The sequence below is a fragment of the Paroedura picta genome, chromosome 14 (assembly GCF_049243985.1).
Source record: "Paroedura picta isolate Pp20150507F chromosome 14, Ppicta_v3.0, whole genome shotgun sequence".
NCBI classification, from domain to species: Eukaryota; Metazoa; Chordata; class Lepidosauria; order Squamata; family Gekkonidae; genus Paroedura; species Paroedura picta.
Window position 1 is genome coordinate 24,922,077 of NC_135382.1, and position 23,873 is coordinate 24,945,949.

The following is a 23,873-nucleotide window of genomic DNA, read 5'->3' on the forward strand; positions in this document are numbered from 1 at the left end:
CCAAATACAGCTAAAGCGGTCACAATTTCAGATATCAAACACAAGCACGGGAAGGGACAGGAGACCCTCATCCCTCTGAAACACAGTCCCCAAAGGGAATGGGCCCTCATAGACTACCAGGGAGTTTTAAAAAACACAGTAAACTGGGTTCACGTCCTTGTAGTAGACTAGGAGATGCAGTATAGTCTAGTTTTGTCCTTACTGGTTCTCCTCCAGGAACCTGGCAGAGGTTTTTTCCTACGAACCAGAGACTGAAGCTGGGACTGAATCTATTACCTTCAACACATCAAATACACATGTGCACTATCACTGAGTTATAAGCTCTCCAGTTTAAAACCCAGGGGACCTATACAAAGAATGTTATTTGCACACAGGAAAGCAAGAGCGTAGTTCGCTGTGGTGGTATTAAATGTTCAGGTGGTCTGTCTTATAAAAGGAACACGGATGTAATTAATGTCTGCTGAATTTAAGGTAGTCTTCCTATTTATTGCGACTTTCTGTTATTCAGCTTTATTACATGGTTCACTGCATGCAATAAAACGTTTCATGGCACTGTTCCAGTCTTGCAAGCCCGCTTTCCACAAAAACAGAGTGTTTTTGTGAGATGCTCTCTAGTTGTGCCAATTGCACCTACTATACTGTTGTAATTACAATCCGCCTTGTGCTTGAGTGAGGAAGGCAGAACACAGGGAGATAAACAACCAGATCCCCAAAGAAAGAAAGAAAGAAAGAAAGAAAGAAAGAAAGAAAGAAAGAAAGAAAGAAAGAAAGAAAGAAAGAAAGAAAGAAAGAAAGAAAGAAAGAAAGAAAGAAAGAAAGAAAGAAAGAAAGAAAGAAAGAAAGAAAGAAAGAAAGAAAGAAAGAAAGAAAGAAAGAAAGAAAGAAAGAAAGAAAGAAAGAACCAGAGTGGGCAGTGCTTTCTAGGAATCTGGCGCCTCCTAACAAGCCCTGGGTTGGGAGGTGGAAATGCCTGTCCATGCACTTCCTAGGCTCCTTACTAGGGTGCTTCAGCTTGGTTCAGCTGCCTTGGCAATCACCAAAGCCAGAGGTGGCGCGTAGGAGGTCAGTGCCGCAGCACGTAGGGGTAGGGGCAGCAAGCCAGCCAGCCGGTGGCCGCACACGGGCACAAGAGGTCGCCAGCCTGAATGTGGTTGCCAGCTGGCACACTGCCCTCGCCCCCTCCTCTCCACGGCACCGGCTGCCTCAGGCTTCAGTGATTGCCGAGGTGGCTGAATCGCACCAAAGCGCTCAACCCTACTCCTTACTGAGTACTATGGCATCCAGACAGAACTGTAAAATGTTACCGTAAAATGTTACTGTAAAATGTTACCAACTTGACTCAACAGGAGAAGGAAAAGGCATAGGAAAGGAACCCATGTCTCATGGAATGCTGAACGTACCTTGATGATGAACTTCTCTTTCAGCTGAGTTGGGGACGGCAGCTGATCGGCACTCGCTTCGATGGGCTTGGTGAGAAGCTGGTCCCCAAACACATCCTTGAACACTTTGGACATGTAGCGCTGCTGCTCTACGCTGCAATGCTCCTCAATTGACAAAATCACAGGGAACCTTAGACAAAGGAAAACAGAGGGGAGAAGGAAGGTTGCAATTTTCTTTTCCCAGGCTAGTAAAGGGGGGTATATGTATAAGAGCACCATTTAGATCAGGCTTCCTTAACCAGGGTTTCAGAAAACCCTGGGGTTTCTTGACAGCCCTGGAAGGGTTTCCCGAATGGGTGGGAGTTAAATTTTTATATATTTTTAAAACCTGCTCATCTATACTATTGTCCTTATAGCAGAAAACCATACTTCCTGTTTTATTCACAGGGAAACTCTCCCCATTAAAAATATACTGAATACCTACTCAGTTGTTACAAAGGCATGCTCCTTGATCGCCTGCACAACATCATCGAACTTAATTTTCGTTGTCCGTGTCCACCCGTGATAAATTATCGGCTTCCCATCAGGACCGTCCCAGCAGTCCACTAGTGTAGGCGATGGAGGAAAGAGAAATGTAATATTTAAGTCACAATATATCATTTCCAATCATTCCAGGACTGCTTGAGCTAAAAGCAGCAGAAGCCCAGGCTAGGCCAATCTCATCAGAACTAAGTAGGGAATTTCTTAGTCAAGGAACTCCCAGGTTGTCATGCAGAGGTAGGCAATGGAAAACTACCTCTGAACACCATACAGGGTCTTTGCCCTGAAAAGTATACAAGGTCGCCGTAAGAAAATAAACAGTATAAGGCTTACTATCAATGTTTATCTTCTGCTTGTATGTAGCACAATACACTGTGCTAAAAAAAGGTCAGGTATTTGTGGGGGTAGTACTTTGGAAATCATTTTAGAAAGGGGGGGAGAGCAATTTTTCTATAGGCAAAATGAGGAACATCACAGAAACTTTCCTGGTATACCAGGAAAAAAGCCACCATGACCACTCAGGACTTTTATGTCCACCTTCTTCGTGTGCTCAGAGTTGCTTCCCCATAGTTTACTCATAATGATAAAACAAGAAAAGGAAAAGGAGGAGCTGGTTTTTATATCCCGCTTTTCACTACCTGAAGGAGTCTCAGAGCGGCTTACAATCACCTCTCCTCACCACAGACACCCTGTGACATAGGTGGGACTAAGAGAGCTTTGCTAGAACTGCTCTGTGAGAACAGTTCTAACAGGACTGTGCCTAGATCAAGGTCACCCAAGCTGGCTGCATGTGGAGGAGTGTGGGATCAAATCCTGCTCTCCAGATCAGAGCTCACCACTACACTAAGCTGGAAGGCACCAGAACACATTTTGCACCCACTGTCCAAACCATGTCTGAAGGAATGGAAACAGTTGCATCTGAACACACCCAACAGCCCATGTGATGCTCTCCAATGACATTGTGTAAGTGGTTTCATTTCTTCTCCCAACCCTAGTACAGATATGCCCATATTTGAACATGCATGAACAGGGAACTCACACTCAATACACCGGCAGCCCATTCGAAGGCACCTGATGTAGGCTTCTGGTGAAGATTCACTACGAAGTTGGTCTCCCGTGAGGTATCTACACCACAAAGCAAAGCGTTAGAATAGGGGTAGCCAAATTGCGGCCCTCCAGATGTCCATGGACTACAATTCCCAGGAGCCCCTGCCAGTGCTCGCATAAGAAGGAAGAACTTCTAATTTCCTTCCTGCATTAGAAGGAAGAACTCTAAGAAAATTTTTTAAAAGATTGGGGAGACAGATCTCTAGCAACTTACGTGTTATGTGAAGAAGAAATCCAGTAGTGAGACAAAGGGTTATTCATATCTTGGGGATCTATCTCATCATACTTTTCATCCCAGATGCTATTCTCTTTTGAAAAAAGGTACGTAAGAAACTGAAATTCAAAGAGAGATACGTAAATACATTTTGGTTTTTTAAAAAATGCTGACTTTCAACATTGAAGTAATAACACGCCCCCCCCCCCCAAATCTAAGCAGTTACAAAAGCCGTCTTATCTTACCTCATCGACATAAAGGAAAGGTTCATTCGTTTCTCTCATAGTGTCATCTATAAATTTAGACATCCGTTCTCTTACTTTATTCAGATCCTGGGCCCAAGATTCCTAAAATATTCCCAAAAATAGTAACAGAAAGCATTTTAATTTTTCTTTGTTTCCAAAGGCAATAAAACATTACAAAGTTTTACAAGCCTCCCATAAGTTTGCTTTCCCCAAGATTTCATGGCATATTCTCGTAATTCTATAGATTCATTAGCAACTTAAAATTAAAAAAACAGACCATAACTTTGTATAACTTCATGAGCAAATGGGACTGAAGTAGGCCTGCATTCAAGAATGTATTTTGAAAGCTTTCGTGGTCATCCAGAGGAAGGGACCCACTCATTTCTATTGAAAAGCAGCTCACGCAATCAACAGGGCAATCCTGTTTAAAATCCACTGTATATATTTTCTCTGTATATTCTACATGACTGTCCAGAACCACCCTAATGATGCTTTAATGGATTCAATGGAAGATCGGACGGCCCCCCAGGAATACGCTGCTACCATGTTTTTTAGATCATTGGCTGGTGTAGTTGGCTTAAGTATCCCCCTGGCACCGTGAGTAGCTGCACCAGTTGGGAACGAGGGTGTCCGTTACTGCCATGTTTTGTAAACTGTATGTTGATGGTTTTTAATGGGTTTTTAAACAGGGATCGCTTTTATGTGGGCTTATTTTGTAACCCGCCACAAGACACCTTGCCGCGGGTGGCAGGATACAAGTCAAATAAATAAACAAACAAAATTTTTAAAATGAAACAAAAAACGAAACCAATTATCAGAAGACACTAGTTTCACTATATATATATATTGTAATACTTGAATCTTAACAAGAAATATGGGCAACAAATGATGGACATGAATAAATAATCTGCCCCGAACCAAGAAGACTAATAAGACCACAGAAGATTTTCAATATACAAACCAGACTGATACAAGAAGTTGATCTGATTGATTTTGGATCTAGCTATGAATTTATCGGGTCTGAACTTCAAACTATGCTTCGTATGTAATACACAACATTTCTCAGGCAAACTTACTGACACTGTGCCTATTGCTGTATTGTAGATACAGAGAGCAGCGATGAATAAAACCTCTAGAGTCATCATACCTGCTGCTCATGTAGCAAAAATCTCTGGAAGTCATGCAAATGTACTGCCGAAGCATCGGGACGATCTGTGTTTCTACAACAGAAAGGAGAATACTGTTAAAACCAGGGGTAGTCAACCTGTGGTCCTCCAGATGTCAATGGACTACAATTCCCATGAGCCCCTGCCAGCATTTGCTGGCAGGGGCTCATGGGAACCGTAGTCCATGAACATCTGGAGGACCACAGGTTACTACCCCTGGTTAAAACCACACCAGTGAAGCAATCCATAAAAAAATTCATATGCTTTATAGTTATTCCGAAAGGAAAATATGGAGGAGGGGGGATATGTATTAATGTAATTGCTCACTGTACCAGATTATATTTCAGCCATCTACTGGCTAGCTCAGAAGAACTCAGCTTTGTAAATTCAATCTGCCCAGGGGATATTTTTCCATTTGCCAACTGGGTGAACACCCACGATACTGCTTATGAGTTTTATGTCATAAGACACAACCACACACTAATCTTGCCTCACTAATCAGTGTAGTGAAACAGCAGGATTCCAGAAGATCATACTTCAAAAAGTTTCCGGGCCAATAAAAATCAAAACCTGAAACACATAAAATTAGATGTTAAGATGTCTCACCCTAGAAGGAACATAGTGGAATCCTTTTTGAATTCATCAAGAATCTGAGAGTGAAACGACAAAGAAAACATGTAAGAGGAAAGTATGATGAAAGGCAAATTCACAGTAACCACTTTTATTCCAGCCCTTCCTTATTCGGCAAGCCCACTCAGTATGGCTTCAAAGCAATGCAGTTATTTCATAACGGATATTTATTCTTCTGACTCTTCGAAGAAGGAACTAAAGAACCATGTTTGCATGCAACACTGAGTGGAAGACTTGCCTTCCAGGAAAATGCTGTATTATTTTAAAGTAACTAACACTCACTTTAAGACATCGCCTGCCCCCAAAAATGTGGCATAAGAGTTTCATAATTACCACTCTCTGTTGTTCAAACATAATCTTCTTATAGAACAAATGAAATTGCTCAAAACTAAGTTCTTCTTTCACAGTCTTCAGTTCCTGAGAAAAGAAAATATTTCTTTAGATATTTTATACCCCGCTTTACTCCCCAATAAGGACCCAAAGTGGCTTAAAACAGCATTCTGCCCTTCTCCATTTTATCCTCTTACCCTGTAGGCTGAATGAATTTATGCTAGTTAGTCATCCAACTGCTATCTTTAAATGCTTCCACACATTAAAAACCTTTCAGAGCTGGTTGTTATTGTTGTTAGGTGCAAAGTCATGTCCGACCCATCGTGACCCCATGGACAATGATCCTCCAGGCCTTCCTGACCTCTACCATTCCCCGGTGTAAATTGGAGCTAAAGATATGGTCAGCACATACTTACTGCAAACTTGTCCTTCAAGAACTTCACGCTGCTCACTTTGAAGTTTACTAAGGGAAGGACAGTCTTCAGTTCCCTAAGGCTGATGCTGAAAAATAGGAGAATAAGGAGGAGGAAGAACAGCAAAGTTGTTATGGCAAGGTGATGAAGCAGCATGGATCGTACTTCATCGGCAGACATGGCGAATGGTAGATGAATTCAGTGCTTTCTAATATACATTTGGGGAGACTGAACAGGGAAGGGAAGGGAAGGGAAGGGAAGGGAAGGGAAGGGAAGGGAAGGGAAGGGAAGGGAAGGGAAGGGAAGGGAAGGGAAGGGAAGGGAAGGGAAGGGAAGGGAAGGGAAGGGAAGGGAAGGGAAGGGAAGGGAAGGGAAGGGAAGAAAGAAAGAAAGAAAGAAAGAAAGAAAGAAAGAAAGAAAGAAAGAAAGAAAGAAAGAAAGAAAGAAAGAAAGAAAGAAAGAAAGAAAGAAAGAAAGAAAGAAAGAAAGAAAGAAAGAAAGAAAGAAAGAAAGAAAGAAAGAAAGAAAGAAAGAAAGAAAGAAAGAGTATCTTGGGGTGATATCAGCTGTGCTGTTCTGTGGTACAAACACAACACAACAACCAATATTATGGTCAGATGGGGCACAATTTATAGCAGCTGCAAAGGCTTTTCTGTCGCACAAATCCTCCACACTTCACAACTGTTCCTTTGTACAATGTTTCTTATCTAAATACACATGTAAGCACAGAGGCGTGTGTGGCCATAAACTAAAACATACTGAAATTGGCCCCTTGCTCTTCCTTTCCCCAAACTCCAGCTCAGTTAAGTGTATTCTCTTGCTCCAGAACCTGAAATTTATTTTTTAAAATCATTTTATTAGTTACATTTTTAAAGTCTTGACTCAACCTCTCCTAACTAGGGAGGCAATCCGATGCCCAGAACAAGGGATTTTCAGAGTTGAGTTATTTCCTGCAAAAGAAATAAAACCTCTGCCAGAACAAGTCCGTGTTTTGTGCCTTCCTTAGGAAAGAGATAAATTAGAGGAAATGCTTGCTATTATATGCACTGAACTAGAGCAACGAGAATTAAACGCTGATATGGAGAGTAGATGAAAATGCTCTGTGGTGTAGGGGCTAAAGTTTTCATAAGCAGCAACATCCTGTTTCCTTGAATTCTACAGTGAAATTTGCAAAATGGATCCTTGCCGGAACACAATACCACTCAAACAATGCAATCCTAAGAGGAGTTATACCCTTATAGGGTGCCAAATGGTCTTAGAATGGTGTGACACTGTTCAGGGTTGCACTAAAAAGTTATTTGGTAAGTGAACCAATAGACTTTATTCCAGAGACAGTGTGAATATTGTAACTATATATATATTGCAGTGAAACTGCACACGAGGGTTGAACGCTATACAACCCACGTTTTTTGTTCAAGTGCAAAATACATCCCTACTCAGACTGGATTTCCAGAAGCATTTTTTCCCTAGGCTATATCTAACACAATTAAAGTAAAAAACCAAGACAGACCACACATGTCTAATCAAATATTGAACAGAAGACAATATCTGTACCTGTTTCTTCTCGACTGGTCAACAGAGTAGATCTGCTTCCTCAGCCAGCTTTAAAGAACAAACACAGCAATGAGAAATTATGTGAAGAGCTGACCAAACTTCTACAGCAGTTTCAACCCACACTGATACAAAGAAGCAGAAACAGCTCCACATCAATATAATAAATCAGTACTCATTCAAGACAAAAAAGCCAGCTAGCTATTTAAAATACCAAACTTTTTCTTCTCAGACCAGACCAGAGAAATACATCCCAATCTACCATTCCAAATTACTTTACATTCTCGTTTTCATTCCATGCCCTGAACTGCTGAATTACAAGTTATTACAACAGAATAATAATCCCTCCAGGACTTAACAGGAATATTGGTTTCTTATCTTGCTACAGTGCTAATCTCATTCAGTCCTTACACCTGTATCCTCACCAAAAAAAGGCTATACATCCTCTTTTATTTTATTGTATTCCTTATGTGGAATAGTAGATTGGAAAAGTGACTATAATGTAATGAACAGTAAAATGTAACGTAATATAATTCTCTGGTCTGACATAACACTGCACAACCGATCATCTCCACTTTAACGAAAAGGATGCTGTTAGCTACTTCCATGTGTGAGAGGAAATAGATGGAGCATAACAACTGGGTCTCTCAGCATTCCATAAATAAAAAGGGTACTTTTACACATCAGTCTCCAATTCTGATATATTTATTTGTTTCACTAAGTTTTCTTCCAAAATTAAATCCAAAAAATACTGGCCACATAAACTAAGCTTTTTATTCCTGTTTGGTCCTTGTATCTGTTAAACATCTTCATTATGGTATATGCTAATCTGTTGCTCACCTTCTACCTTTACCTATGGACTAGTAACTTCCATTTCAATGTAGAAAGAGAAGCAGCGTTGGTTCTTATATGCCGCTTTTCTCTACCAGAAGGAGTCTCAAAGTGGCTTACAATCACCTTCCCTTTCCTCTCCCCACAACAGGTACCCTGTGAAGTAGGTGAGGCTGAAAGAGCTCTGATATTACTGCTCAGTCAGAGCAGCTTTATCAGGGATGTGGCAAGCCCAAGGTCACCCAGCTGGCTACATGTGGAGGAGTGCAGAATCGAACCCGGCATACCAGATCAGAAGTCCGTGGTCCTAATCGCTACACCAAGCTGTATCCAAAGAAGTGTGTACTTCTTAAATAAACCCTTGTTGGTCTCAAAGGTGCCACTGGATTCAAATTTTGTTCTATATAGTACAGTGTGCTTCCTCATCCACATGAAACTCAATGAATTCCAAATCTCTTGAAATGTTTTGTCAGAAAAAAAATCTTCTGCATACCTTTCTGTGATTGCAAGTGTGGAAGCATTCACAGCTTCTTCGAGCAGGATATTCAAACCACACAGCCATTTGTCAGCATCATTTTTTGAATCGGCTGCAAGAATTAAACACAATGAGAAAAGGAGTAACTTAAATTTAGGGAGTCCTCACCTGTAGCTTTAATTTCTTCAATAACCCTTTACAATCCCAAACCAACACACTGAAAGAAATTGCATTTTAAAGTCAACAAGAAGGCATATTTTAAAGTTAGTGGGAAGATGATTTATGAAGTTAGCATTAAAACAATCTAACCAAGAAGCATTAGTCAAATGAAAACATTGCCCTTTTTCAATGCAACTCTAGTCCATATTTTCTTGGCTGCTAAAGCAAAGAGTGACACTGTATAGGAGATAAATGGATCAACATCTGAGAGAAGAAAAAGCAGCCTCTATCAATCTGAAGAAAAATTAAGAGACAGTACATCAGAGACTGAGTACAATGCTACTATTGAAAGCACCTTTCTTTTTGAAACTTTGTCTTGATTTTTCTTCTCCCTTCTTCCACCTTGAAGTGACCTTTGGATATTAATTTTCCTTGGATGGGTTTTAAGATCAGCTTTTCGTAGGTTTATGAGCTGCAGCTTTTCCCCCTTGGCTAACATCCTGATTATGTGTTTTATTTTTAAATGTGAGACTTGTTAGTTTTAATTTTAAACTGGAAGGCAGTTTAGGTGTGTCTACTGTTAGGAGTGCAAGTATAAACAAATAAATATAATCCAGCTGCTTTTTACAGAAATTCAGTGAATGGCTCTATATGTTCAGGGCACAGGGCAGCTTGCAGCTGTCGCTTGTAATCTTGGGCCAAGAGAAAAGGGAGAAAGTAAAACAGAACACACTACCTGCTAAGCTTAAGGTGTTGAGAACAAACTGAGTGCCGTAGAATACCGTGAAGCAAAATTCATCTTTCTGCCGAGATGCTTTTCCCCGTTCAAAATCCTTGGAGTTTTTCCCAGGCCGGATTTCTTTTATTTCCACCAAATCCACTGAAAAGAGAAAAAAATAAAATAGGAATGCCTATTGAATGTAAACTCAATGCCAGAAGGATAGATTCAAATGGGTAGCCATGTTGGCCTGAAGTAGCACAATAAAATCAGAGTACAGTAGCACCTTTAAGACCAACAAAGATTTATTCAGGATGTGAGCTTTCGAGTGCAAGCACTCTTTGTCAATGCCAGAAGACGAATATGTGATCAATTAGATATAAATGGAAAATGTCACGGACCACAATTGCAAGCACAAAAATAGTGTCATCTCCAATTTAGAAGAAGATCTGGTTCTTATATGCCGCTTTTCTCTACCCGAAGGAGTCTCAAAGCGGCTTCCAATTGCCTTCCCTTTCCTCTCCCCACAACAGACACCCTGTGAGGGAGATGAGGCTGAGAGAGCCCTGATATTACTGCTCGGTCAGAACAGCTTTATCAGTGCTGTAGCGAGCCTAAGGTCACCCAGCTGGTTGCATGTGGGGGAGTGCAGAATCAAACCCAGCTTGTCAGATTAGGAGTCCGTACTCCTAACCACTACACCAAGCTGTCTCTCTATTTGGAAATTTACTTGGAAATGATCCACACTATCACAGACTGCAGACATTATTATTAAAAATACAGCTGAAAAACAGTTTTTAAAAAAACATTCTAAACTAGGATCATAGCTGAACATCAGAAATACAAAAGTTATGATATGGAGGTATTATGCAATTGTAAGGTTAACAATGAAGAAATTGAAATGGTTAAAGATTTTCTATTCCTTAGCTCAATCATCAACCAAAAGGGAGACAACAACCATCAAATCAGAGGGACACAGAGACTTTGGAAAGGCAACCATGAAGGAATTAGGAAAGCTCCTTGATTTAGGAGAATGTCGACTGAAGACCAAGATAATTCATGCAGCAATATTCCTTATGGCTATGAAGAAACATGACACAAAGAAAAGTGATTCATTTGAAACACAGTGTTGGAGGAGACTTTTAGGATACCATGAACTGCCAAGACAGACAAAACAAGTCTGAACCCTTCCTAAAAGCTACATTGATTAAACAAGGCACTTTGGTCACATCATGAAAAGACAACTGGAAAAGACAACAGCGCTAAGAGAATTTGAAAGGAGCAGAAGCAAGAAGAGCCAACATGAGATAGATTGACTCAATCAAGGAAACCAAGATCCTCAGACTGCAAGACCTGAGCAAGGCTGTTAATGACAGGGCATTTTGGAAGCCCTTCATAGGGTCGCCCTAAGTCAGAAGAGACTTTACAGCATATAACATCCAGTCTAAAACCAATATCAACCAATCTAGCTCAGAGTTCTCCTGAACTAGATTGTCCCACGGAAGACAATAAGGAAGGGTGAAATTCAAACTGGTTCCAGAGGAACTACCAAGAAAGCCTTAGATCAGGCACATTACCATCCTTTTAAGAAAGGACATAAAGGATATACTGAATCAAGGGGCACAGCTTTCACACAAGCTTGCGATGGAAGACCTGGTCCTCTATTACAATGTAGCTTTTAAATTATTTTGAGGCCTCATTAGCACCATGTTAAAGCAGTTTTGAAAGCTTTTAATCACAGCTTTTCTCTGCCTGAAGAAGTCTTTAAGCAACCTACTTCCCTTCCTCTTCCCACGACAGGCACTTAGTGACGTAGGTGGGGCTGAGAGAGTTCAAATAGAACTGTGAGTGGCCCAAGGTCACCCAGCAGGCTTGGTATGGAGAAGGGGGAATCAAACCCGGTTCTCCAGATTCGGTCCACCCCTCCTAACCACTATACCTCACTTGGACCACAAAAACTTATTTCCTTATCAACAGTAGACATCATGCTCATCTATGTGTCCAGCAGATATGCTGAAAGATTCTAGCCATATAAGGAAAAGGTAAAGGTATCCCCTGTGCAAGCACCGGGTCATGTCTGACCCTCGGGGTGACGCCCTCTAGCGTTTTCTTGGCAGACTCAATATAGGGTGGTTTGCCAGTGCCTTCCCCGGTCATTACCGTTTACCCCCCAGCAAGCTGGGTACTCATTTTACCGACCTTGGAAAGATGGAAGGCTGAGTCAACCATGAGCCGGCTGCTGGGATTGAACTCCCAGCTTCATGGGCAGAGCTTTCAGACTGCACGTCTGCTGCCTTACCACTCTGCGCCACAAGAGGCTCTCTAGCCATATAAATTATGTAAATAACTGGGATGCACCTGTTTGAAGTGTCCCCACTCATATATATATATATATATATATAGTTTGTACATGTGACCCCTCTTTCACAGCTTACACAGAACTCATAAGGCTAGTGAGCATAGATCTTCTGCTCGTACATGATTCATGTATGCACTGAGGTACATATTCTTACACCTTCATTAAGGTTGGCAGGAATGTTCAGAACACCTATAACATTTAGAGAGGTGGTGTTCCTGACCCAGGAATATTTCAGCATTCTTAATCTGGCAAGTCGGGTTTGATTCCCCAGTCCCCCACATGTAGCCAGCTGGGTGACGTTGGGCTTGCCATGGCACTGATAAAGCTGTTCTGACCGAGCAGTGATATCAGGGCTCTCTCAGCCTCACCCACCTCACAGGGTGTCTGTTGTGGGGAGAGGAAAGGGAAGGCGACCATAAGCCGCTTTGAGACTCCTTTGGGTAGAGAAAAGCGGCATATAAGAACGAACTCTTCTTCTTCTTAAAGATTTTTAGAAAATTCTCTTGCAGTAAGACCCAACTGTTCACCAAATTCTGACAAAACAAGCTTCTCTTCTCACCAAACATGATTCCTAAGCTGTCTAAGCACACAAGTAATGTGCATTCTTCTGATAAAACACTTATTTGAAAACTAAGGAAGTGGTTTTACTCTGCTATGCAGACTAGATGCAAGAGCAAATGGCTCTTCCTACTTTTTGATGGGTCAAGGGTTATGATGAAACTTGCGGCGTGATCAACAAAGGAGAAAAATGGTACAGATGTTTCTCAAATGTGTTTACTAGTTAATGCAGCTTCACAGAACCAATAAGCAGCAGAAATTGAAAAGGTTGTCCATGCAGATTGTGGTCATTGTTATTTAAATAATACGAATTAAGGAAAGTTAACTCAGCTCTTTTGAATTGTATGTGTAAACCTTTTTTAATGTTGGATCAACACAACATAAAAATTGATTTATTAGCATACTACACATGGACAACACAGGCCTTAGGACCAATCTAGGTGAGATATTGAGGGGTGCACAATCAGGCTCCTAGCACCTCACGGTTATCTTTTTAAATGAAATACAGCTCCAGAGGGCTGTGAATTCGAAATCAGTGTGAAAAGTTAGCTAAGGCAAGTCCTATGGATTTCCACAGAATTTAAGCATACCTAACTTTTTCTGGATTTGGAACAGGACGATTTTCCTCTTCCATCTGTGTGAAATTAGATAACTTCACCAACTATTCCTATTCCAAGTAACAAGAATATCACAATGACCTCCCAAATACAAATACTTGCTTAATTTCTCCTATGTATTACAGAGTACTTCCTTTTACAACTACAACCCTGGCATCTATGTATTTAAAAAGGAGAGAGGCATTTTGCCTTAGGGACTAAATCAAATGTATTTCAGAATGCACACAGCTACAAAGGGGAGTCAGGTGGTTAAATGCCTCTCTGATTTCTCCATTTTCTTCTAGGAACAAGTAACTGAAAAGTTAATTATTAGGTAAAAAAATATATCAAGGTGGATGGGCAGAGTCAGCAAAGCCCTGAGAGCCACCCAGCAGTTATGTCTTAGTTTTCAACAATCTGGCTTGAATAGTCTCTTTTAATAAAGCAATCTAAATGCTTACTCATGAATTGCTGTCTAATGTAAGTATGAGGACGTGCCAAGAGATCTAAAAGAATAATTCATAAGCAATGCTTGAAGAAACGCTGGCAAAATATGAGCCACATCTACTGACTAAACTGGCAGTCCAAAAGACTACCCCCCCCCCCCGCCGGGCCTCAGTAAAATTGTCAAGCGTTGACCGGTCCCCGGTGATAAAAAAGCTGGGGACCACTGGTCTGGACTACAGAGGTTTGGTTGAGAAAGGTCAGTCTATGCACACAATAGAATAAGTCACTGGACTCCTGGGATAAGATCCTATGACGCTTTTTAGCTAGGTCTTCATTCAAGGGGGAAAGACTTCCTCCTACCGAAAATTTATCTGCTGGAGAAAGGCTTTCTCTGTTGGGCAAGTCTTTCTTTGCTGAAGGAAGTCTCTTTCTATTGGAAGAAAGGGAGTCAAAGCCAAAGGAGGCAGCTCTATGATGGAGGGAAGCTGAAACATTCAGACACCTAATGGAGGAAATCACTTAAAACTCTTGCTATATTTAAAAAGCTCCCAACAAATGTTAAGTTATCACAACAGGGAATAAGCTGGAGTACTATCTTTCTCTTTGTTGAATTAGTTTGTTAATACAGAGAATAATAAGATTTCCAGGTTTAGATTAAATGCTTAACATTAAACATAGAACAATATAAGCTTTCAGTCTTCTATAGCTTCTCCTTATCCTTGGTTCTGATACATCTACAAAACAATTTATGCTTGACCCATTCTAAGAACCATCCTGACAGATATATTTTCAGATTTAAGTTGAAAGCTTAACATTAAACATTTTCTACAAGTCAGTGTAGGCTTTAGTCCTAGGACAATACCCTAATAGAAGAAAGAAAAAATAAGGGGGGGGAACCCCATTTTACATTTTCAGCACTAATGATTATATTACCTATATGCCTACAAAAGAAAAGAGACAAAAAAAAAAACAAGAGAGAAAGAGACACTGCTTCCCCTTTTTCATAAAAATGGAAATATAGAATACAGTATAACATTAAACATAAAACAATATGAGCTTTCGGTCTTCTTAAGGGGGTCTCATCTCGAGGCTTGCTACATCTTGTCGTTCCCGTAAAATTATATTCTGTCCCATTGGCCTTTGGCGTAGAAAGTGCAGTTGTACTCTTTCCCGCAGAATATGCATCGATAAATCTTGAGGCCGTTGCACCTCCTGGACTCCAGTATCAATACAATTTTCCCCCCAGAGAGATCCTTTAAATCGGTTACTTTCACTGCAGATCCATATTTCTTTTGATTGATTTTTGTACACTGTTGCTTTGAGATGGCTGTATGTCTTTTTAAAAAGGGTGTCCTTATCTGGGCTGCAGAACTCCGGCATCCCATTTTCCGTCTCCAGAATTTCAGATTTCTCTTCTACTGTTGGTTTTCCACCTTGTTTAGAGCTGTCATCAGCCACTGTTATTGATCCATTATTCCTGTTAAAGACGTCTTCCTTGGCATCTTGGATCTCCTTGAAGATATGAATTTCAGATTTCTCTTCTGCTGTTGGTTTTCCACCTTGTTTAAAGCTGTCATCAGTCACTGTTATTGATCCATCATTCCTATTGAAGACTTCTTCCTTGCCATCTTGGATCTCCTTGGAGATATTTTTGATCAATCCATCTAAAAATACTTTGTAATCTTGGGTTTGTATCTCTATTAGATGAGCCAATCTTTTTAACATAGACATGATTTTGACTTTAAAAAAAACCGGCCCCAAACAATTTTACAAGTGGCCAGTAGAGGTCCTCTGTTTTATCCTCTAATGTTCCGGCACAGGCATGTGACGTATTGAAGGCAGAGATTCTCGTGCTGGCACAGAGTTCTCGTGAGATTTTCCCATTCACAGCTTATCTTATCTTCGAAAACCAAAACAATTACAATAAGAGCTTTTGCCAATTAATTCGAGTTGATTTGAGTCCTTCTTCTGCTTAGTTAGGAGAATTAGCCTGCCTCTTAACGAGGTGGCTTCAGAATTAGTTTGTTAGTCTCCAGGCTCTCTTGTTTGTTTTTTATACATTGGCCCATTCTAAAAACAGTACTCTGCTTTGCCAGGCAATGAATCTTTGCTTCTCGCTTATTTCTGCTTTATAAAAGATGAACACTTGGCTCAAGAGTTGTTATCTAAAAAGTAACTAAGAACAGATACTAGACTACGAGTCAATATCTTGTGCTGTTGAGCTGCTCTTCAAGGACAATGTTGCTTACTAACACACTTGCTTGTGCAATGCTTGGAGCACAATCAATTATTTGTTGCTACCATGAAAGATTGCTTATTGCCAAATGTCTATACCATCAAATGTCTATACCATCATTCACCATCAAAATCTGGCTGTTATTATGACAGTGAGTAAACTTAAAGTTAGCAATCAACTGTTCCTTCCAGCTCTGTGCTGAGAACGATGAAGATTCATTGGCTACCAAAAGAAACATCGTTTCGGAACCTTTTTAACACTATTGTGGAACTTTTTGAAGACACAAATGCTTTGCCTGATGATGAACCCAAAGACATCAGCTATGACAGTACTGAAGTATCGGAACCATTTGCAAAGTTCAATGAAATGAATCTGCAGTTGCAAGGACATGAGGTCACTCTTATTTATTTCAAAGTTAACTCTATTCAAACGCAATATTAGCTGTAGTGAACTATACCAATGTCTAAGCCTGTCTGAGCTAGAAGAGAAAGGTGGGATGCAAAATGATGATCTCCAAGGGTTTCTTTGTGACCCTTAGCATATGCTGCATGAAGATGTATCTAAGCAATTCGAAGATCTTCCAATTCCAGATTGGGAGATAAATTCGTTTTAAGATGCTGAGAAAGTTTGGGCAGTGGAGGAAGAACTAGCTAAGCTACAAAATGGCACTGAGCTGAAACCAAAGTATAAGAAACAGTACTAAGAGTTCTGGTTACAGAAGGAAATTCCTCAATGTTATCCTGCACTGGGAACAGTGGTTATGAAGCTCCTTGCTGCATTTCCAACATCATATTTGGCAGAATGTGGTTTTACTGTGGCCACCCAACTTCTCTCCCAGAAAAAAAAATCAACTCCAGATTACTAAATGTGGTGATTTAAGACTCCTGCTAAGTTAATTTAAAACAGGCATTGGGAAACGGCTATCACTTCATCAAGCCCATTCATCACATTAAAGTTTTACTGAATAGGGAAGTAGTTATTAAATGTGGTGTCTAAAATCCTTGCTAAATTTCTATCAGGCTTTGAAAAGCTGGCACCACTGCATCAAGTTAATTAACTTTATTGAATAAATTAAGCTAAAAAGTTTTAATTGGATTCTGAATAAATGTACAATCATTTTGTCATTCTTTTTCAATTTTATTCCTCTTATACTTTCTTTAGTGGGTCATACAAATTACTATTTTGAATAATGCTTTTTATAGGGTAGAATCATAGAATCATAGTTGGAAGGGATCTCATGGGTCATCTAGTCCAACCCCCTGCACTATGCAGGACACTCACATCCCTATCGCTCATCTACTGTAACCTGCCACCCCATTGAGCCTTCACAGAATCGGCCTTTCTGTCAGATGGCTATCCAGCCTCTGTTTAAAAATTTCCAAAGATGGAGAACCCACCACCTCCCGAGGAAGCCTGTTCCACTGAGAAACCGCTTCTTCCGGATGTTTAGATGGAATTTCTTTTGAATTAATTTCATCCCATTCGTTCTGGTCCGTCCCTCTGGGGCAAGAGAGTACAATTCCATATGGCACCCTTTTAAATACGTGAAGATCGTTATCAGATCCCCTCTCAGTCGCCTCCTCTCTAGGCTAAACAGACCAAGCTCCCCCAACCTTTCTTCATACGTCTTGGTCTCCAAACCCCTCACCCACCTTTGTTGCCCTCCTCTGGACACACTCCAGTTTGTCAACATCCCTCTTCAACTGGGGTGCCCAAAACTGAACACAGTACTCCAAGTGAGGCCGAACCAGAGCAGAATACAGGGTAGGGTATGGGGCACAGAGGATGAGTTTAGGGAACAAAGTGGAGGATGGCCTGGAAAAGCCTGGAAAAGTTTGGAAACCATTAGATTATGCCAAGGGAATGTGACTGGTCCAAGGCCACCCAGTGAAGGTCATAGCAAAGTAGGGATTTGAACCCAGGTGTCAACAACGCAACACACTGAATTTCTACATTTTAAAGATGCTACTAAAGAATAAACAGATTGGAGAAGGATTCTTTGCAAGGAATAAACCAGTAATCACACTGACCTTATGGAACAGCCTACCTGAGGAGATCCAAAGGCGTCCATCCTTTTGCAGAAGGTGTCATTTTGCAGACGGTGCAAACATTTAAGCATTTTGAAAGCATTTTGAAATCTGCCTTGAGTTTAAGTGAGAAAGGCTGACTATAAATGAAGTAAATAAACCGATTGACAGGACATCCCATTATTGCACTGGAGCTTAAAGGCTTTTGAAGAAACAAGGAGGCAATGGAGGAAAAACTGCCCTGGGTAGCATTTTGCATCTAGAGTTGCCAACTTCCAGGTGGGGCCTGAAGTTCCTCTAGAGTTATAACTGATCTCCAACCTACAAAGGTCAGCTTCCTTAGAGAAAACATCAGGTCTGAACCTATCCACTTGCCTACCATCAACTGCAGGAGATCAAGACCAAAGTCTGACTTAATTAAAATATCAAAATTCCATCAAAACAATTAAAGCAATAACAGCCAGATTTTAAAATATCAGCGTCCGCCATCCAGTGTCTTGAACCTCTTACCGTTGAGTGAGACGGTAAGAGGTTCAAGACATTGGATGGCTGACGCTGATATTTTTAAATCTGAAGGCTGTTATTGCTTTAATTGTTTTGATGGAATTTTAATATTTTAATTCTCTGGTCATTTTATATGCATATATGACACTGTACACAGCACTGAGCCAGTCTATCAGGATGGGTGGTATAAAAATTAGATAGGTAGGTAGATATTTAAAATCTCATCCCAAGAACCATCAAAATAAGCCAGCCTTTCAGCACCTGCACAAAACAGTATGGTGAGGGGTAATCACAGTTGTTTGTAAAACCACATTAAGTAAAGCTGGTTCTGACAAACACCCATGCCCACCAGGATCCTAATATTTAAAGATGCATTAAGCCTGACATTTGTCCTTTGGTTCACATTTACATTACAGATAGTCTAAAGAATGCAGGTTTTTGTTCATTCAAAGGGGTCAACCTGATCATTATTTCCATTACTCAGCCCTTTAAAAACTGGAAAGCACGCCAACCTGTACCATAAGGTTAAGAATCCATTGTTCCTTGTTGCAAATCTGCCTCACCGTCTTAAGAAAGGAGTGGGAGAAGACAATAGCCTAATTCTGACATCATCCCATTAGGTTTGAATATCAAATATCTCCAACACTGAAAAGCTATGAAGTTCTTTGAAACAACCTAGAAATATGGACGAGGGATATGGGCCTCAATGGTGGACTGTAATGATCATCTTCAGTGATCAAAATACTCTCCTCAGCAAAGCAAACTAAAAACTGTGGGTTTTTTCCCCTTCATGTCTAAGTGTATTTGGCTGGTAGGCCTGCAACAAAAGCCACAAAACTCAGAGAAAAATCTAAACCCCACATCTATAAATGTTCCTAGCCACAGCTAGCCTATAAAATTGAGGGTTTCTTTCTCTGCAATTTAAACTGAAAACTCCTTGGCTTACTATGATCACCAGCACAGGGTCTTTCTGCCCAAAATACCAGTGGAACAGCTAAGGCAAGATTACATTCCCATTCTCAATTCATCTGAAACGTTAAATGCTTTCATCCTCTCTTTCCCTGCCCTCAAGAGTAATTCATTGCTGCAAACAAAGCAATTTGTTTTTACAGTTCTGCACCAGAGGATGGTTATCTCTTGCAAAAACCATGGGTGTTCACCTATCGCATTGGGCATAGATATCATAGCCAAGATAAGAGCACAGCTGTGAAGATGGAAAGCTCTGCAGATTCTCTCGTGCTTTAAATCATGCTAACAGCATAGCTTATTTGTTTGTTTGTTTATTTATATGCCACCCTCCCCGGGGACTCAGGGCGGTTTACATAAGAACAAACAACAATACATAAAACAATCTATAAACGTGTGAATAACTTTATAGATTGTTTTATGTATTGTTGTTTGTTCTTAGAAACCTCTTGGCCTCCAACCCTGCCCGAGAATCCTCAACTCCTCACTGACTGCTTATATTAAATATGAAACTAATGGTTTTCCCCCAACAATTTTTTCTGTGTTCCAGAATCACAGCACAAGGTATTTTTCGAAATGATTTCAAATGCAAATTAAAATAAAAACCATATAGTTTGTACATTCCATTGCTCCTTATGCACAGTATTGTTTTGTTAAGCATTATATTAAATCTCTGTGTTGCTGCCCTGAACAGAGGACGTGTTCATATCCAGTAGATGCAGCCCTTTATGGCGACTAGCGGTCTAGTTCACAAGTATCCAATAAGGTATATGTTCCTCTTGAATAACCTCCAGTCATTCAACCCCATTTATATAGGCAGATTACCAAGTCATTCAGGCTCTTTCTTCCAGATAGCAAACTGCTGTTATCACACTTCCTGCAAGAACTCAATTTCTGGTTCAGCTTTGAGCATGTACATGAAGCAACTTTTAAGTCCATGTTTCATGCACGTTACTCATTTGCCAAAGTTATTTTGAATGCCCAGTAGCGCTTTTTTTTTTCTCCAAGCTCCTTCCTGTATTCATTTGTTGTCTTTTCATGGTTTCTTCGTACAGACTCAGATTGGATCAAAGGTGAGAAAAGAGGAGAACACAGAAAAACACATGAAAAGTAAGGACATGAGGGAAACTGCTGCAAATCAGCATCCAAATCACAGGAAACCCTCCATGTAAAAAGACTTTTATTTAAGAAATTGGGAAAAGGCTGTGAATCACCAGGATTTCTTTCCCCTCCCCAAACCACTACTTTTTCAAGTTCAGATTCTTCTATGCCCTTAACCTAATTATATTAAGGACTCTTGGTTTTCAATGGCTGATCAAGAGAAGAAACCTAAATTAGCATTAAGGTCATCACAGACACAAACCTTAACCACAGAGTTAGAGTCACCAAACAAAAGGTAGAGAGAGGAGGGGTGCACCCAAGCTATCCTAGTGGACTTAGAAGAGCTCAGAACTGGACTACAAGTCCTCCCCCACAAAGTATGTGAAATAAAAAATGCAAAGTAGTGTACATTTCCATTATGGGAAAATAGAACAAGTCAACAGAAGATTAGGCTGCTGGGAGAGTGTCCAGACCAAGCACTGCAGCAAAGTACTTTTCAGAATTATAAACTCATTTAACACTGTCCTTCCTCCACCGACTGGCCATAGCAGGAAGTCTGACCTCGGTAGGTTAGCCTTACATGCAGAGGAAACGAACAGCTGAACTTATGAACAGGCCTCTGAGCAGTTCTGGAGCCACACATGTTGATCCTCTCGTTTGACCACAGAAACCAAACTTTAACTACCCAGCTGAAGAGACACGCCAATGGCGCACCTAAGTTGTCCCATGGGTCAGAACTGAAACGGCTCTATTTTAAAACCAAAAGAAGTGCACTTTTTGCAGGGTTATTCAAATTAACTTTCTCAAGGAGTGTAGCTATTATTCAGCACGCCTGAACATGACAATCTAGAGCAGGGAAAAGTTAGTGAACATTTTGTAAATTTTGAGAATTAGGACAACACAACCAAGTGACCACCATCATGGCTGGATCCAAATCTGGGTTTATTTGCAGGATGCACTTTATGATTATTTACGCACTGGAGGTCTCATGCTGGGCTGCAGGCTGGAGTTTTACTCGTGGCAGTTGCCCCATCTCTTCCTGCATCCACATGGGGGAGCATTTGGCCTGGTGTGCCTCATCCACCCCTGATTTATGCTCCTGCACAGGAGGTAGGGCAGTAAGGTTCCCAGTGCATAAATGTTTTATATGAGAATTAACCGATAGAAGCACACAAATTAATAACCCAGGATACCTTACCTACTCTCTGACCAACCTGTGCGCCATCCTCATGTGGACAGGCTGGGAGGTGTACAACAGGAATGAAAAGGCCTACTCAGGTAGTGCTGTAGATGTAGGTCAACTATCATTCATTAGAGGAATAGCACCCCAATAATCCAAGACAACTGGCCAATATTTTATCAATGAGAACTAATGGCAGGATGTATTATTTCCAGCTCTTCCCAATATGTACAATCATAGAAACATAGAGTTGGAAGGGACCAACCCCCTGCTCAATGCAGGATCAGCCTAAAGCATCCAGGATATAGAATCACAGGATGTATATTTAACATTTAAAACCCTGGCTTTCTCCCAGGTAACTGGGAACCAAGGTAGTTGATAACAATGAACTGAATATATTGTAAATACATCCTTTTTTTAAAAAAACCATTAAAATGGCCAGCAATATTTTTTTTCACAGTCCAAACAGTTGTTTTTCAAAGCCAATGTGTTAAAACCACTGATTGTATGAGCAAAAAGGCCCTTCTAAAAAGTTGTTTTGCATTGCTTTGGAAGTATAGAAGAGACTGTTCTAGAACACTGGAAAAGCTATCAAAAAAAGCCTCCAAATGGGACCATTTTCCAAAATGCTCACATCTAAACAGAAGCTGGGACCACTGGACGGCATAAATTTTGTGTACGGATACACTGAAACAGACTTCCTCAAGTCTTAATTTCCTGCTATCCACAGGTCTTACCAACTGCTTGAATCCAATCTCAGATATACTTATCGCCCAATTATTTATGCATCTCGACTCTAACCAACCCTCCATGGCAACTACTCCCCCCCCACACACATATATATAGGTAAGGCTTGCGGAAATCTGTTTCAATGTATCTAAAAGAAGTGTGCATGCACACAAAAGCTTATACCCAAAAATAAACTCAGTTGGTCTTTGAAATGCCACTGTACTCAAACCACCTGAATCTACCTTCATGGAGACAAAGAGAGTGTTATTTAATAAAAAGGCATTACATGGATTTTGTTGTAGTTTTTAATTAGGTGGTCGGGGAATGACTATTGATGGAGCTGGGTTGCATCAGCATGAAAATCCGGTGATTTTGCAGACGCACTTGAAACCTCATATGTGTTAATGCAAATCAATTATGCAAATGTTCATCTCTTTTTCTATAACGTTTAGATAAATTAATTTTAGTCTCTAGCAGCAGGGAGGGGGACTTTTCTCTGAGGGGGACATTTCTCGACTTTTTCTCTGAGAGTTAAAGAGTCTGCAAACTGCAGTAATGGGACGATTTGCTAAGATAAATTACTAAGGCCACAAATGCATGCACATTTAGTTGAAAGTACTCAAGAAAGTCGCTATCGTGGCTGAAATCATTGGCACACTTTTCCCAAAGCAAGCCTCACCGAAGTCAGCAAGAATAAATAGAACAAGGATTGTTCAGAAAGTCTGAGCACCTACACATGCCAACAAGATTTATAAACTGGAACATGTTTGTTATGTCACTATTGCCTTAGAACATCTCATGTATTATAAACATGACTCCTAATGCTATTACAGAACAGGTGTCACAGACGTGGAAGGAATTTGCTACTGCCTGAAAACTAACTGGACAACACCGCATCCTCTTATTATTAGTGACAAGTGACAAATTGTCCCTACGACGAGCAACGGGGGCAGCAGAAACCCTGGTACATTCGTGGAGCTCAGAAGTAATACCAAACAAAAGAAAGAGGAAACAGTTGGTTTGTTCTGCATTAAGGCCTGAAGTTGGCTTCTGCTGGAAGTTTGGTCTTATTTGTGAATTGCCCAACCCCTGAGGTTCTTCGCACCACCTCAAGAAATGCTGGGAGATTTCATAAAAGTGCTGAGGAGAGGGTTTTTCCCTAGACTTTAAGGGAGAGACATGGAGTCAGGTAAAGGTGGATACACATCTGCACACCTCAAGGGTTTTCATAGCCATGCTCCGAAGGAGTTATTAATCTGCATTGGATGTGTGTGCTTAAAAGTCTAAGAAAACTTTTTTCTTTCTCACAAAGAGTATGTGGAATGTGTTAGAATCAACCTGGCATTAATATATATTTCTATGTCGAAGTATATCTAAACACTGTTGCTCTGATTAGACCAGGGAAAGTACCA

At 40.5% G+C, this 23,873-nt stretch overlaps 1 protein-coding gene across 3 annotated transcripts in view; it reads right to left on the reverse strand.

Annotated features, from left to right (window-relative positions):
- The window catches only part of PLCG2 (phospholipase C gamma 2), a 66,331-nt gene that overhangs the window by 27,003 nt on the left and 15,455 nt on the right, over window positions 1-23,873 (reverse strand). For all 3 annotated transcript variants that reach the window (XR_013226626.1, XR_013226627.1, XM_077310579.1), the window contains exons 3-14: window positions 9,777-9,920; window positions 8,900-8,993; window positions 7,579-7,626; window positions 6,028-6,112; window positions 5,615-5,698; window positions 5,258-5,301; window positions 4,633-4,705; window positions 3,486-3,587; window positions 3,241-3,359; window positions 2,959-3,044; window positions 1,864-1,984; window positions 1,401-1,569 (exon numbers count right to left, since the gene is read on the reverse strand). Coding sequence is in view for 1 of the 3 variants with exons in the window: in XM_077310579.1 (XP_077166694.1) it covers window positions 1,401-1,569; window positions 1,864-1,984; window positions 2,959-3,044; window positions 3,241-3,359; window positions 3,486-3,587; window positions 4,633-4,705; window positions 5,258-5,301; window positions 5,615-5,698; window positions 6,028-6,112; window positions 7,579-7,626; window positions 8,900-8,993; window positions 9,777-9,920 (1,169 nt within the window). In the remaining 2 variants the exon portion in view is untranslated. The remainder of the gene's footprint in view (window positions 1-1,400; window positions 1,570-1,863; window positions 1,985-2,958; window positions 3,045-3,240; window positions 3,360-3,485; window positions 3,588-4,632; window positions 4,706-5,257; window positions 5,302-5,614; window positions 5,699-6,027; window positions 6,113-7,578; window positions 7,627-8,899; window positions 8,994-9,776; window positions 9,921-23,873) is intronic.